Source organism: Convolutriloba macropyga, chromosome 9 (genome assembly GCF_964194025.1).
Source record: "Convolutriloba macropyga chromosome 9, txConMacr16.3, whole genome shotgun sequence".
Lineage (NCBI taxonomy): Eukaryota > Metazoa > Xenacoelomorpha > Acoela > Convolutidae > Convolutriloba > Convolutriloba macropyga.
The window spans coordinates 41,986,228-41,998,492 of NC_134476.1; the positions used below are offsets into that span (position 1 = coordinate 41,986,228).

At 36.1% G+C, this 12,265-nt stretch overlaps 1 protein-coding gene across 1 annotated transcript in view; it reads right to left on the reverse strand.

Moving 5' to 3' along the window:
* Positions 1–1,178: 1,178 nt before the first annotated feature.
* Positions 1,179–12,265, reverse strand: part of LOC142345791 (putative ATP-dependent RNA helicase DDX23) — a 160,511-nt gene continuing 149,424 nt past the window's right edge. Inside the window, exons 16-17 of the mRNA XM_075398148.1 lie at positions 5,933–6,107; positions 1,179–1,613 (exon numbers count right to left, since the gene is read on the reverse strand). Of these exons, the coding sequence (XP_075254263.1) occupies positions 1,387–1,613; positions 5,933–6,107 (402 nt within the window). The 3' untranslated portion in view covers positions 1,179–1,386. The remainder of the gene's footprint in view (positions 1,614–5,932; positions 6,108–12,265) is intronic.

The following is a 12,265-nucleotide window of genomic DNA, read 5'->3' on the forward strand; positions in this document are numbered from 1 at the left end:
TTTCATCAGACCGTGGAATATGTTTTTTGGTACTTAAGAATGGACAAATACGAAAAACTGACAAAAACTTAAGAAAACCTTGAAAATTGAAAATTTTATCAAGAATGTGCTAAAATTTGAGACTTTAAAATGTTTAAAACTAATCCGTTGTTACTAGAAACTATTCAGTGCCCTATTATCGAACCTTAAAGGAGATTCCTTGGCCCCCGAAGCTGGAAAAACTCAAAAAATGACAAATTTTCAAAAAACTTGAAAAAAATTGCAAAAATTAGTATCGTTTTGCGTGTTTGTGTTTGTAGTACCAAAACATATAGCTCATAAAATAGTCATAAAAAATAATTCGTCTCGAAAAAGGCCTTCGTCAACTTTTAAAAATTTCAACCTAAGACTAATCAAACAAAAAACTCAAAAAATCACAAAAAAAACATGAAAAATTGCAGCATTTTGAGCCCAAAAACTCCTAAAAACGACCTTTTAACCTTCAATTAAGGCCATCCCAGCAGCTGCACCACTCTAAGCACTTGAAGGACTACTAAAGCCCACTTTGGGCCTCTAATGAAACTTAATGCCCGCTGGGCTTTACCTGTTTATCCCGTTTTGAAAGATCAAAGTCATTGAAAAATGTGTGAACACATCTTAAAAAAAACACAGCTCCCCAATACAATTCAAATTCTTTGAATTGTAAAAAACCAAGAGAAGGCCAATAATAGCCCCAGCTATCGCTGTGCGGCTATTAAAAAACCTCTGCAATTACGCTTCAAGTCGTAAAAAGACAGTGCCCCAATAAAATCACACTTTTATTTGTAAAAAAAAATGAGAGGACGCCAATAACAGCCCAGCTATCACTTTGCAGCTATTAAAAAGTGACTAAATATTTAAATTGAGCTCTGTCTTCTAGATAGTTGAAGGACCAATTTAAAAGATTAATTTGAATTTTTCCAGGCCACCAGTTCGTATTAATCTTATTGAACGCGCTCCGCAGTAACTATCTGGAAGCAAAGAAGTACGACGTACAGAATATAATCATAGAAAACATTACACCTTTCACCACAATCAAGCAAAATGTTTCTCAATTTTTGTGACAAGCAAGACCGAACAGTTGATCACAGCAGATGTCATCAGACAAGTTTAGCAAGCAATTACAATCGCAGTCGCAATGCACTCTAAGTTCACAAAACTAAACTTTGAAGCTCAATTTTCACTCAAACTTCAGTTGACACAATTGAAGAAACAAATAATAGATACTTTAATCAATCTTAATTAATGAGTAACAAGAGTTAGTCTGTCGATAGTTCCTCTGACTTTTCATCTCTCATAATCTCGAATTGCAGCCAGCATGAAGCACAGTCACTTTCACCACAAATTGTTCATGCTTGCACTTATTCATTATTTCAAGTACACAATTTCATCCTTCTTGCGCACAGGTACGAAAGTGCCGGGTTTCTTTTGGGCTTCCGGGTGATTGGCCAACTCGGGGGGACAGGTGCTGATGGGGCTGCTCATTACAACCTCTTTCAGATCGAAGAAGGTGAGGGAATCCTCCTGAGTGAGGAAGGTCACTGCCACTCCGTTCTTACCCGCCCTACCAGTCCTTCCTATTCTGTGAGTGTAATCTAAAATCATTATAGATACATTTACACAACTGCTGTACAAACATCGCCACGCTTGCCCAAAACAGCAGCCAAATACATTTTGGCAGTAATGTGTATATGGTAGCGCCAGGCCCAACGAATAAGAGCCGGAAGTATGTATACCCAAGGCATGAATATGACATATTGACAAATGACATATTTGTTGGCTCAGGCCAAGGAAGCATGAGCATATGTATGGTATGTGTGTGGTACGGTATAGTATGGCAATTATATGGCATGGTACGCAGTTTGTATGATAACAAATGTTGACCTATCAGAAAATAGCTTTCTTTGTTTTACAAATGTAACAGTAAAACCATGAGCAGAGATCGGTGGAAACATTGTGATCAAGGAACCTGTTCCACTGTTTATGAAAAAAAACATGAAAACTGAGGCTTGAATACATTTGAAAACTAAGTGAGGGTGTTTTTGGCTTTTAAAATGAATGAACGTGTTACAAGCTAATAACACTAGAAGAGTTGAATAAATAAGGATAAAAACAGAAATAGATGAGAAGCTAAAACATAGCCGGAAAATTGCCGAAAAATAGCGGCAATAGCTTTGTAGATCTGCAGTCTCAAAAAAACGGTAAAACAGAAAAAAAAATTATAAAACGCTGAGATGTTATATTTTGATTAAGAATCTTTATAACTTATTGCTGCTTCTATTAGGTTCTCTCAAATAACCTTCAATTAGAGTGACACATATGCGCTTGACATTATCTCTTTTAATTAAAGTTAAGAAAAGTCAATTTCAGAGCGAGGAGGTCATTTTTGAGAGTTATGTAAGTCAAGTGTGGCCGAAAACTTAATCATGCGAATGAACAACAACAAAAAACTCGCTGCACTAAGATTGAAAAATGACGTCACACACGCACTTCAGTTAAAATTACATGGAAGAGTAAAAAAAGGCAGATGTGAAGCGGTTGTGATGTCATATGGTCGTAACAAAAATCTTGACGAAATAAAAACAACCAAAAGAAGGCGAATAATAGCCCAATCTACCGCTGTGCGGCTATTTAAAAAAAACGAGAGGGCTTAAATAATAACCTAGTGCCTGACGGCGGCTATTGATCAAACATACCCATACCCGGTAGATTGCCTAAAAATAGCCGCCGTTGATTCCCATAAACAAGATTGGAATTGAAAGCAGAGAAAAAAATAAAGACAATTATTTTTGTACAAAAATAATTTTAAAGTGCGAACTATTCTAATGTCATTTCCGAGCTGAATATACTCCTGTTTCGTAGTGAGACGACACAGGGGCTAGTATCAATACCAATAAGCATTAGAGATGGTAACTAAAAACAAAGTTCGAGTAATGGGCATGTAAAATTGTGCTTTATGGGTTTATCCCGTTTCTATTTCTGATTTCGTTTTTCTGAGCAACAGCTGTCTACAAACACTTTTAGCAGAATGAGAGAAGAACGAAACTAGACTAGAGAAGTCACAAAAATTTCAGGCTGAATGATGAACAAGCTGAGAACTAAAGTAAAGCAAAAAAATTGTAGTACGACGAAGTGAAAAAATAGCCGGCTGAAAAGCTGAGGCGGCTATTAATTACAATCACAACAGGTAGATGCAAACTTAATTAAATGAATTAAATGGTGTAGATGGATCTCTAACTTATGAAAAAGAACATAAGATAATATCTATGACTTCACTAATGGACTGACTGTTTATAACTAATAAAGAAGTAACTGGACATTAGAGATGAAATAAGATTAAAAAGGTTTCTGATGTCAATTATACCCCAAAAAGGAGATACATGAAGTAATAGATCAAAAGTTTTGAGAAGTTTTGTACAGAAAGCAATGTCAAGAGACATGGTGAATCAGCCGGTAGGCATTTCCTGCAGCGATGACAATCTGCAAGACGTTTCCGACGAAGAAAATGTTTCGGCTTCTGACTTAATGGCCAATTTGCAAAGCGGCTTACCCTATCCTAACAAATTAATAGAAAGATTATTATCACTAGTGACAAAAAGTGGCCAAATGAGTAAAAACATCAAATGAAACACTAGGACACAAAATGATGAACAATAAACAAATAATTGGTGTTTTTAAATTATGATAACTTAGAAAAAACGTAAGAAATACCTTATGAAGTATTTAGCCCACAAATAACAAACTTTGATATACAGAACATTACACCATTATACAAGGATGAAACAAGGTCTGTAGATTTAATTGTAAGTCATGCAGATGCAATTTAATGGCACATTAGGGAAGCCATGTTGATATATTTACAGAACATGCTTGGACTTATCTAATTTAAAAAGTGTATCAATTACCAATGGCTTTCAATTACAAAGAACTAAAAATGCATCAAAAGTTAGCTGAAGAATTAATTTGACTCCATAAAAAACTTTGAGTAACAAAAATAGAAACATTATATAAAAAAGGAAGTGTGCAGATTTACTTGATAAGTCATCATTGAGTAAATACCATGATGATTATATATTGATATTCACTGTTATTCAAAAAATTACAAAATATAATTAGGCTTATCGGCTTAGAGAACCACAAAGACTATGGGTAGATAGAGGTGGTGCATTCTAAGAAGAAACTTTTAATCTTACTTGAGTAAGATAAGTAAGATGTAGGTAAGTAAGAAGTCAAAATTGAAAATGGTGACAGGTAAAATGAATTACAATGAAAGGAGAGCGCCTAAACATAGCCGGCAGAGTATCGGAAACAACTCGAAGAGTCGTCTAATTTAAAATCTAGCAACAGTGGCCGTAAAAATGCGATATCAACGGTGAAGAGAAAAGCAAAAAACGAAAGTTAATTGCCAGATTGAATTGTGCTTTTTGTTTTCGAAGATGCAGACAAAATTATCTAACATTTCACTATTTACACCAAACATAGCTGGCAGATTGCCAGAAAATAGCCGCAATAGATTCGTAGATCGGCAGTCTAAAAAAAAACAGAAAAAAAAATTCGACTTTTCATTGAAGGCTGACCTGTTATATTTTGATTAAAAATCTGTATAAGTTATTGCTGCCTCTACTAGCTGATCTCAAATAACCTTCATTTAGAGTGACACACACCCATTTGAACTTATCTCTTTGAATTAAAGTAAAAAAAGTCAATTTCAAAGTGAGGTCATTTTTGAGAGTGAGGTAAGTCAAGTGTGACCAAAAATTTAATCACGCGCATGAACAAAAAATTCGCTCCACTAAGAGCGAAAAACGACGTCACACATGCAATTCAGTTGAAATTGCATGAACGAATGAACAAAAAGTGGCAGTGACGTCATATGGTCGTAACAAAAATCATGACGAAGAAATAAAAAAACATAGCAGGATAAGTCCTGACGTACAATTCAAAGAATTTTCATTGACAGAACTAGACCTAGAACGGACCAGGAGTGAATTGGGAAAACCATTTCTAAAAAAATCAGAGGCAAAAAATCGAAAAAACCGTAAAAATCAAAGTGAAATTGCCGCATGTGAACAAAAAACCACTAGCGAGAAAGCGAATTTTTGTTCAAACACTTTAAAATTAGAGCGAAACAATTTCACGCCGCAAAACCACTCGCTCTTTCGCTCCATTTCCTGTTTCGGCGTGACCAAAATCACCACTTCAATTTGACTTCAAAAATCATGAAAATGTGTGAACAGATCTTAAAAAAAAAGACAGCGCCCCAATACAATTCAAATTCTTTGAATTGTAAAAAAACCAAGAGAAGGCCAATAATAGCCCCAGCTATCGCTGTGCGGCTATTAATAATGAAGAACGTAGTATGATTGCTAGTTGGGGTTATAGTAGTTTGGAGCAGTTCTAGGCTCAAAACACCTCAAGCTTTACACCTCAGATATTAACAGAGGATAAGATGTCAAAAGTTCGAAAACAGAAGTCACTGTTCGAAAACTTCAAGTTGAGCAAACTTGCTCCACCTCACAAAAACCTGCAGAATACCAATACTCCTCTTGGAATCGTAAAAAGGACAGCACCTAAATAATAGCACTTAAGAGGCTGACTGCAACTAAGGTAAAACTTAGTTGTAAAAACTTAAGGATGCCTATTTCATTTCAGTTCCGATGCCTTATTATTAACAGCGCTCATGATCAAAGACTCCTTTGTTTTTCTTCAAATTAATTGAAGTAATCTCAAATTACAGTAATTCTTGCTTTGAAAGTCAATTAGAGAACGAGATAATTCAGTTATGATCTAAGTCATTTATAAACTAATGCGAATTGTACCATCGAATTGAATTAACGTTTCGTTTTTGATAGCCAACTACCAAATAAATATGTTTCTAAATGATTTTCGCGATTAGTAAATTAAAGTACGTGACCCTGAATGTTTTTGGCCATATCATAGTTGATGACCATGGAGACATCCTTGATGTCGATGCCTCTGCCAGCGACATCAGTGGCCACAAGAATGTCCTTGCTCCCTGTCTTCAGGTTGTTCAGTGCCAACTCACGCTGCTCCTGTCCTTTGCCACCGTGCAATGCACATGGGTTGAACTAACACAAACAAATCACAAATTAATATATCCAACACACATACATAAACACACACGCACACACACACACACCCACACGCACACACACACACGCACGCACACGCACACACACACCCACGCACACACACACACACACACACACACACACACACACACGCACGCACACGCACACACACACACACACACACACATACTAGCAGGTATGTTTTAACATAAACCACTAGCGTCGGAAGACTTGCTCTTGAACGACAGGCGAGGGTAATTCAATTTAAAGGGGGTGTAGCTTAAAATTGTTTCGTGGCTGCAACAAAAATAGCCGCCCCACAGGGGTTCAAACCACGCCCCGGGATGCCAGACAAACAACTTCACCACTACTATGGCGTTGATCTTTTTCGCTTAATATCGCTCTCAAAGCCAGCACCTTAGATCACTTAAAAATGAAGAACTCAAGCGTGAAAATTCACTCCAGAAGTCAAAGATTGTTCTAGAACAAAAGCGCAAAAAAGGTCAAGGGAAAACTTTTCTTCAACATTTTTTGAACAACGCAAAAACTTCAGAACAACGCAAAAATTTGAAAGCAACGCAATACCTTTCCTTTGCAACAGTTGCATCGAAATAAGACCATCAACGAAGACTTTGAAAGATAAAAACAAATATAACAGAATCTTGACCTAAAACCAGGACCCAAATCGCTTTACACACCAATTTTGTTTGAAGTAAATCAATGAGTTAGTAAATACAAAAAGGAATTCTAACAAAAAATATTCGCGCAGTATTAAGGCCTTTTTCAAAAGTATTTTAGCCACAAATAAGTGAGACGCGCACAGGAATTGTTTCATTTAACTTACGTCGCGGAAAAGGAAATTTTTAATGAACTTAAGATCCTAAACAACAAAATTAGACAGCTAAAATTTCTCAAATTACTTTCTCAAACTTCTAAGTCTATGTCTCGCTCCTGTTTTAAAAGTTCTCTTCAATAAAAGCAGCGGGCAGATCGCCGGGCCGGAATAGCTGCGAAAGAATAGACTTGCGTGCCGTGTAATAGAGATAGAAACAGACACAGATCTAAATTGAAAAAAAATCGACACGCTCAAAAAGCTAGGTAAAAAACATTCAGCAAAAAATTCATAAAGCTTGTTCAAATTCCTTCCGCAGAAGCCTTTTATTCAGGGCCTTTACTGCACACATGAATTTCTTTAAACTTAAACTAATTCAAATTAAACTTAAACTAATTCATTTTATTGAGTGAGGAAAGTCGCGTATGATCATATGATCAAAATCTGATCACGCAAACGACATAATATCTTTTGCTAGAGAGAGAGAGAGAGAGAACTTACGTTACTCGCGCAAACGCCGTTAGTGAGAGGAAGAAGTCATTCAGAAAATTCAGACTTTTTCAGCTTTGCTGTGTGAACAAATTGTAAAGCAAAAAAGAGCGTCAGACGACGAAACAAAACCAAGAGCAACGCAATATAGCTGCGCTCAGCTTACAGCTTCGCAGCTATAATAATATTAAAAATGATTCAAGCCAAACATAGTTCCCAGCATCTTTGTTTTGCACACTTAGGAGGTTCAATTTTGATATAGGTTTTCCATGGATCCCTCCAGAAGGATAGCAGTAGTATATAAATTTAGATAATGCTTGTGCCGCAAAAAACTTGGCCATTTCTCTTTGCAGTGTTTTGGGACTCATCAGAGGCCTATACCAGGAGAGATTGTAGAAAAAAAGCGCACTATTGTACTTTGATACACGAACGAAAAAAAACTTTCCTCGCACCGCTTCTGTCGCTTCTCTAGCGTAAATAAAAAATTTACCACTAGATCTTGTATTGCAGCCGTGTGATATTATCTTTCAGAAGTCAAATGAATTTAATATTGTCTCTCCAACAAGTATTTTGTTCAAAAGAAGGACTAACTTGTACCCCATCGGTAAACAACATTGATTAATCAGATTTAGGAAAGTCTGAATCGGAGAGATTCCACTTTCTACAGATCCGCTTGAAGCATCTTCTTTAAACCTTCTCCAAACGCTGTAGTCTGACTTTACGGGTGAATCAAATTTTTTATCCATAGTAGAGAAGCGAAAGTATATAACTTTTAACCAGAGCAAACTTCACATTCACTTTTGTTTGAGCAGGCAAAACTCGTCGAATATGAGCTAGCTTCTGAAGACTTTTCTTCACAGTATTGTCAAAAAGAAAGTCCCAAGAAAAGTTTTGGGGAAATTTACGCCAAAAACTTATCAGCTTGACCCGTTCAATCTGATGTTCTCTTGGTGGAAAAGTCGACTCTTGGTCAGCGCAAGTAGCGATAAATGGGGGTCTGTCGCACTTTTGGACATTCGACCAAACCAATTTAGCCCAAAATCCCGCCATCGGGATTTGACCCTACGCCTCCGGATTTTGGGCTAAATGGGTTTGGTCCAATGTGACTAAAAGTGTGCGACAGACCAAATATGATTAATAAAAGCGCACTTTTCAAACTTTCAAAGACGGAAACCTCCGCCAGTTATCGTCCATAACTGGTGGGTAATCCAATCAACCTATAACAGAAAATATTGACTATAACTGATGGATGAACCAATCAGCGTTATATATTGCAAAGGTTTATTCAAATACTGTAAACCAAAATAACATTTGTGTAGAAATATGATAAGTAAAAGCGCACCTTTAAAATTTACAAAGGAAACCACCACCATCAGCATACAGGAAAAAACCGTTCGTAAAACAATCAGCAATGTGCGAGCCCAACGACACAATGGGAAAACATAAATCAGATAACAGTCGAAGAAACAGAAATGAACTTCAGAACAGCAAGAACTTTGGTTTAAGGGGGAAGAAATTCAGTTTTGGTGTCACAGCAATTCAAAAAAAATAAATGGGTTCCGATATACTGTAAACCAAATATGATCCGTAAAAGCGCACTTCTCAAACTTTCAAAGACAGAAACCTCTGCCATTAGCATTCAGGAAAAAACCGTTCTTAAAAAATCAGAAATGTGCGACCCAAACGACACAGTGGGAAAACATAAGTCAGATAACAGTCTAAGAAACCTAACTGAACATCAGAACAGCGAAAATTTAGGTTTCAGGGGGGAAAAATTAAGTTTCGGCGTCACAGCAATTCAAAATTGCAACGGGTTTTCAAAAAATACGGTAAAACAAATGTGATTAGTGAAAGCGTACTTTTCAAACTTTCAGAGACGGAAACCTCCACCAGTTATTGCCCATTACTAGTGAGTGATTCAATCAGTCTGTAACTTAATATTTCCCTATAACTTATGGATGAATCAATAAGCGTTGTATATTGCAAAGGGTTATTAATATACTGTATACCAAAATATTATTTGCTAAGAAACATGATTAGTAAAAGCGCACTTTTAAAACTTACAAAGAAGGAAAACTCCATCATGAGCATTCGGGAAAAAACCGTTCTTAAAAAATCAGAAATGTGCGAGCCCAACGACACAGTGGGAAAACATAAGTCAGATAACAGTCTAAGAAACCGAACTGTACTTCAGAACAGCAAAAATTTAGGTTTCAGTGGGAAGAAATTCAGTTTTGGTGTCACAGCAAGTCAAAACAATTGCAATGGGATTTAAAATACTGTAAACCAAATGTGATTAGCAAAAGCGTGATTTCAAGCTTTCAACGACGCAAACCTCCGCCATTAGCATTCAGGAAATAACCGTTCTTAAAAAATCAGAAATGTGCGACCCAAACGACACAGTGGGAAAACATAAGTAAGATAACAGTCCCAGAAACAGAAATGAACAAACATAAGTCAGATAACAGTCGAAGAAACCTCACTGAACATCAGAACAGCAAAAATTTAGGTTTAAGGGCGAAAAATTCAGTTTTCGTGTCACAGCATTTCAAAAAACTTGCAATGGGTTTTTAATATACTGTAAGTCAAATACGACTAACAAAAGCGCATTTTTCAAACTTTCAAAGACGGAAACCTCCGCCAGTTATTGTCCATAACTAGTGGATGATTCAATCAACCTATAACGGAAAATATTGACTACAACTGATAGATGAATCAACAAGCGTTGTATATTGCAAAGGAATATTCATATACTGTAAACCAAAATAACATTTGCGAACAAATATGATTAGTAGAAGCGCACATTTCAATCTTACAAAAAAAGGAACCTCCGCCCTTAGCGTTCAGTAAATAACCGTTTGCAAAAAAATCAGAAATGTGCGAGCCCAACGACACAGTGGGAAAACATAAGTCAGATAACAGTCTAAGAAACAGAAATGAACTTCAGAACAGCAAAAACTTAGGTTTCAAGGGGAAGAAATTCAGTTTTGGCGTCACAGCAATTCAAAATTTTAATTGATTTTAATATACTGTAAACCAAATATGATTAGTAAAAGCGCTTTTTTTAAACTTTCAAAGAGGGAAACCTCCACCAGTTATTGCCCATTACTGGTGGGTGATTCAATCAGTTTATAACTGAATATTTTGCCTATAACTTATGGATAATCAATAAGCCTTGTATATTGCAAAGGGTTATTAAAACAATGTAATCCAAAAAATTATTTGCGAAATATGATTAGTAAAAGCGCACATTTCAAACTTACAAAGAAGGAAACTTCCACCATTAGCATTCAGGAAATCAACGTTTTTAAAAAATCAGAAACGTGCGAGCCCAACGACACAGTGGAAAACGTAAGTCAGATAACAGTCGACGAAACAGAAATGAACTTCAGAACAGCAAAAACTTTGGTTTAAGGGGGAAGAAATTCAGCTTTGGTGTCACAGCAATTCAAAAAAAAATTAATGGGTTCCGATATACTGTAAACCAAATATGATCCGTAAAAGCGCACTTTTCAAACTTTCAAAGACAGAAACCTCTGCCATTAGCATTCAGGAAAAAACTATTCTTAAAAAATCAGAAATGTGCGACCCAAACAACACAGTGGGAAAACATAAGTCAGATAACAGTCTAAGAAACCTAACTGAACATCAGAACAGCGACAATTTAGGTTTCAGCAGATTCAGTTTTGGCGTCACAGCATTTCAAAAAAATTGCAATGGGTTTTAATATACTGTAAGTAAAATATGATTAATAAAAGCGCACTTTCCAAACTTTCAAAGACGGAAACCTCCGCCAGTTATTGTCCATAACTGTTGGGTGATTCAATCAACCTATAACAGAAAATATTGACTACAACTGATAGACGAATCAATAAGCGTTGCATATTGCAAAGGGTTATTCATATACAGTAAACCAAAATAATATTTGCGAAGAAATATGATAAGTAGAAGCGCACTTTTTCAACTTACAAAAAAGGAAACCTCCACCATTAGCATTCAGGAAATAACCGTTCGTAAAAAAAATCAGAATTGTGCGAGCCCAACAACACAGTAGAAAACATAAGCCAGATAACAGTCGAAGAAACAGAAATTGACTTCAGAACAGCAAAAAATTAGGTTTAAGGGGGAAGAATTTCAGTTTTGGCGTCACAACAATTCAAAAAAATTTTAATGGGCTCTAATATACTGTAAACCAAATATGATCCGTAAAAGCGCACTTTTTAAACTTTAAAAGACAGAAACCTCCGCCATTAGCATTCAGGAAAAAACCGTTCTTAAAAAATCAGAGATGTGCGACCCAAACGACACAGTGGGAAAACATAAGTCAGATAAGTCTAAGAAACCTATCTGAACATCAGAACAGCAAAAATTTAGTTTTCAGGACGAAAAAATTAAGTTTTGGCGTCACAGCAATTCAAAATTGCAACGGGTTTAAAAAAATACGGTAAACCAAATGTGATTAGTAAAAGCGTACTCTTCAAACTTTCAGTGACGGAAACCTCCACCAGTTATTGCCCATTACTGGCGAGTGATTCAATCAGTCTATAACTGAACATTTTGCCTATAAAACTGATGGATGAATCAATAAGCATTGTATATTGCAATGGGTTATTAATATACTGTAATTCAAAAAATTATTTGCGCAGAAATAAGAATTGTAAAACCGCACTTTTCAAATTACAAAGAAGGAAACCTCCACCATTAGCATTCAGGAAATAACCGTTCTTAAAAAACAGAAATGTGCGAACCAGACGACACAGTGCAAAAACATAAATCAGATAACAGTCTAAGAAACCGAACTGAACTTTAGAACAGTGAAAATTCAGGTTTAAGA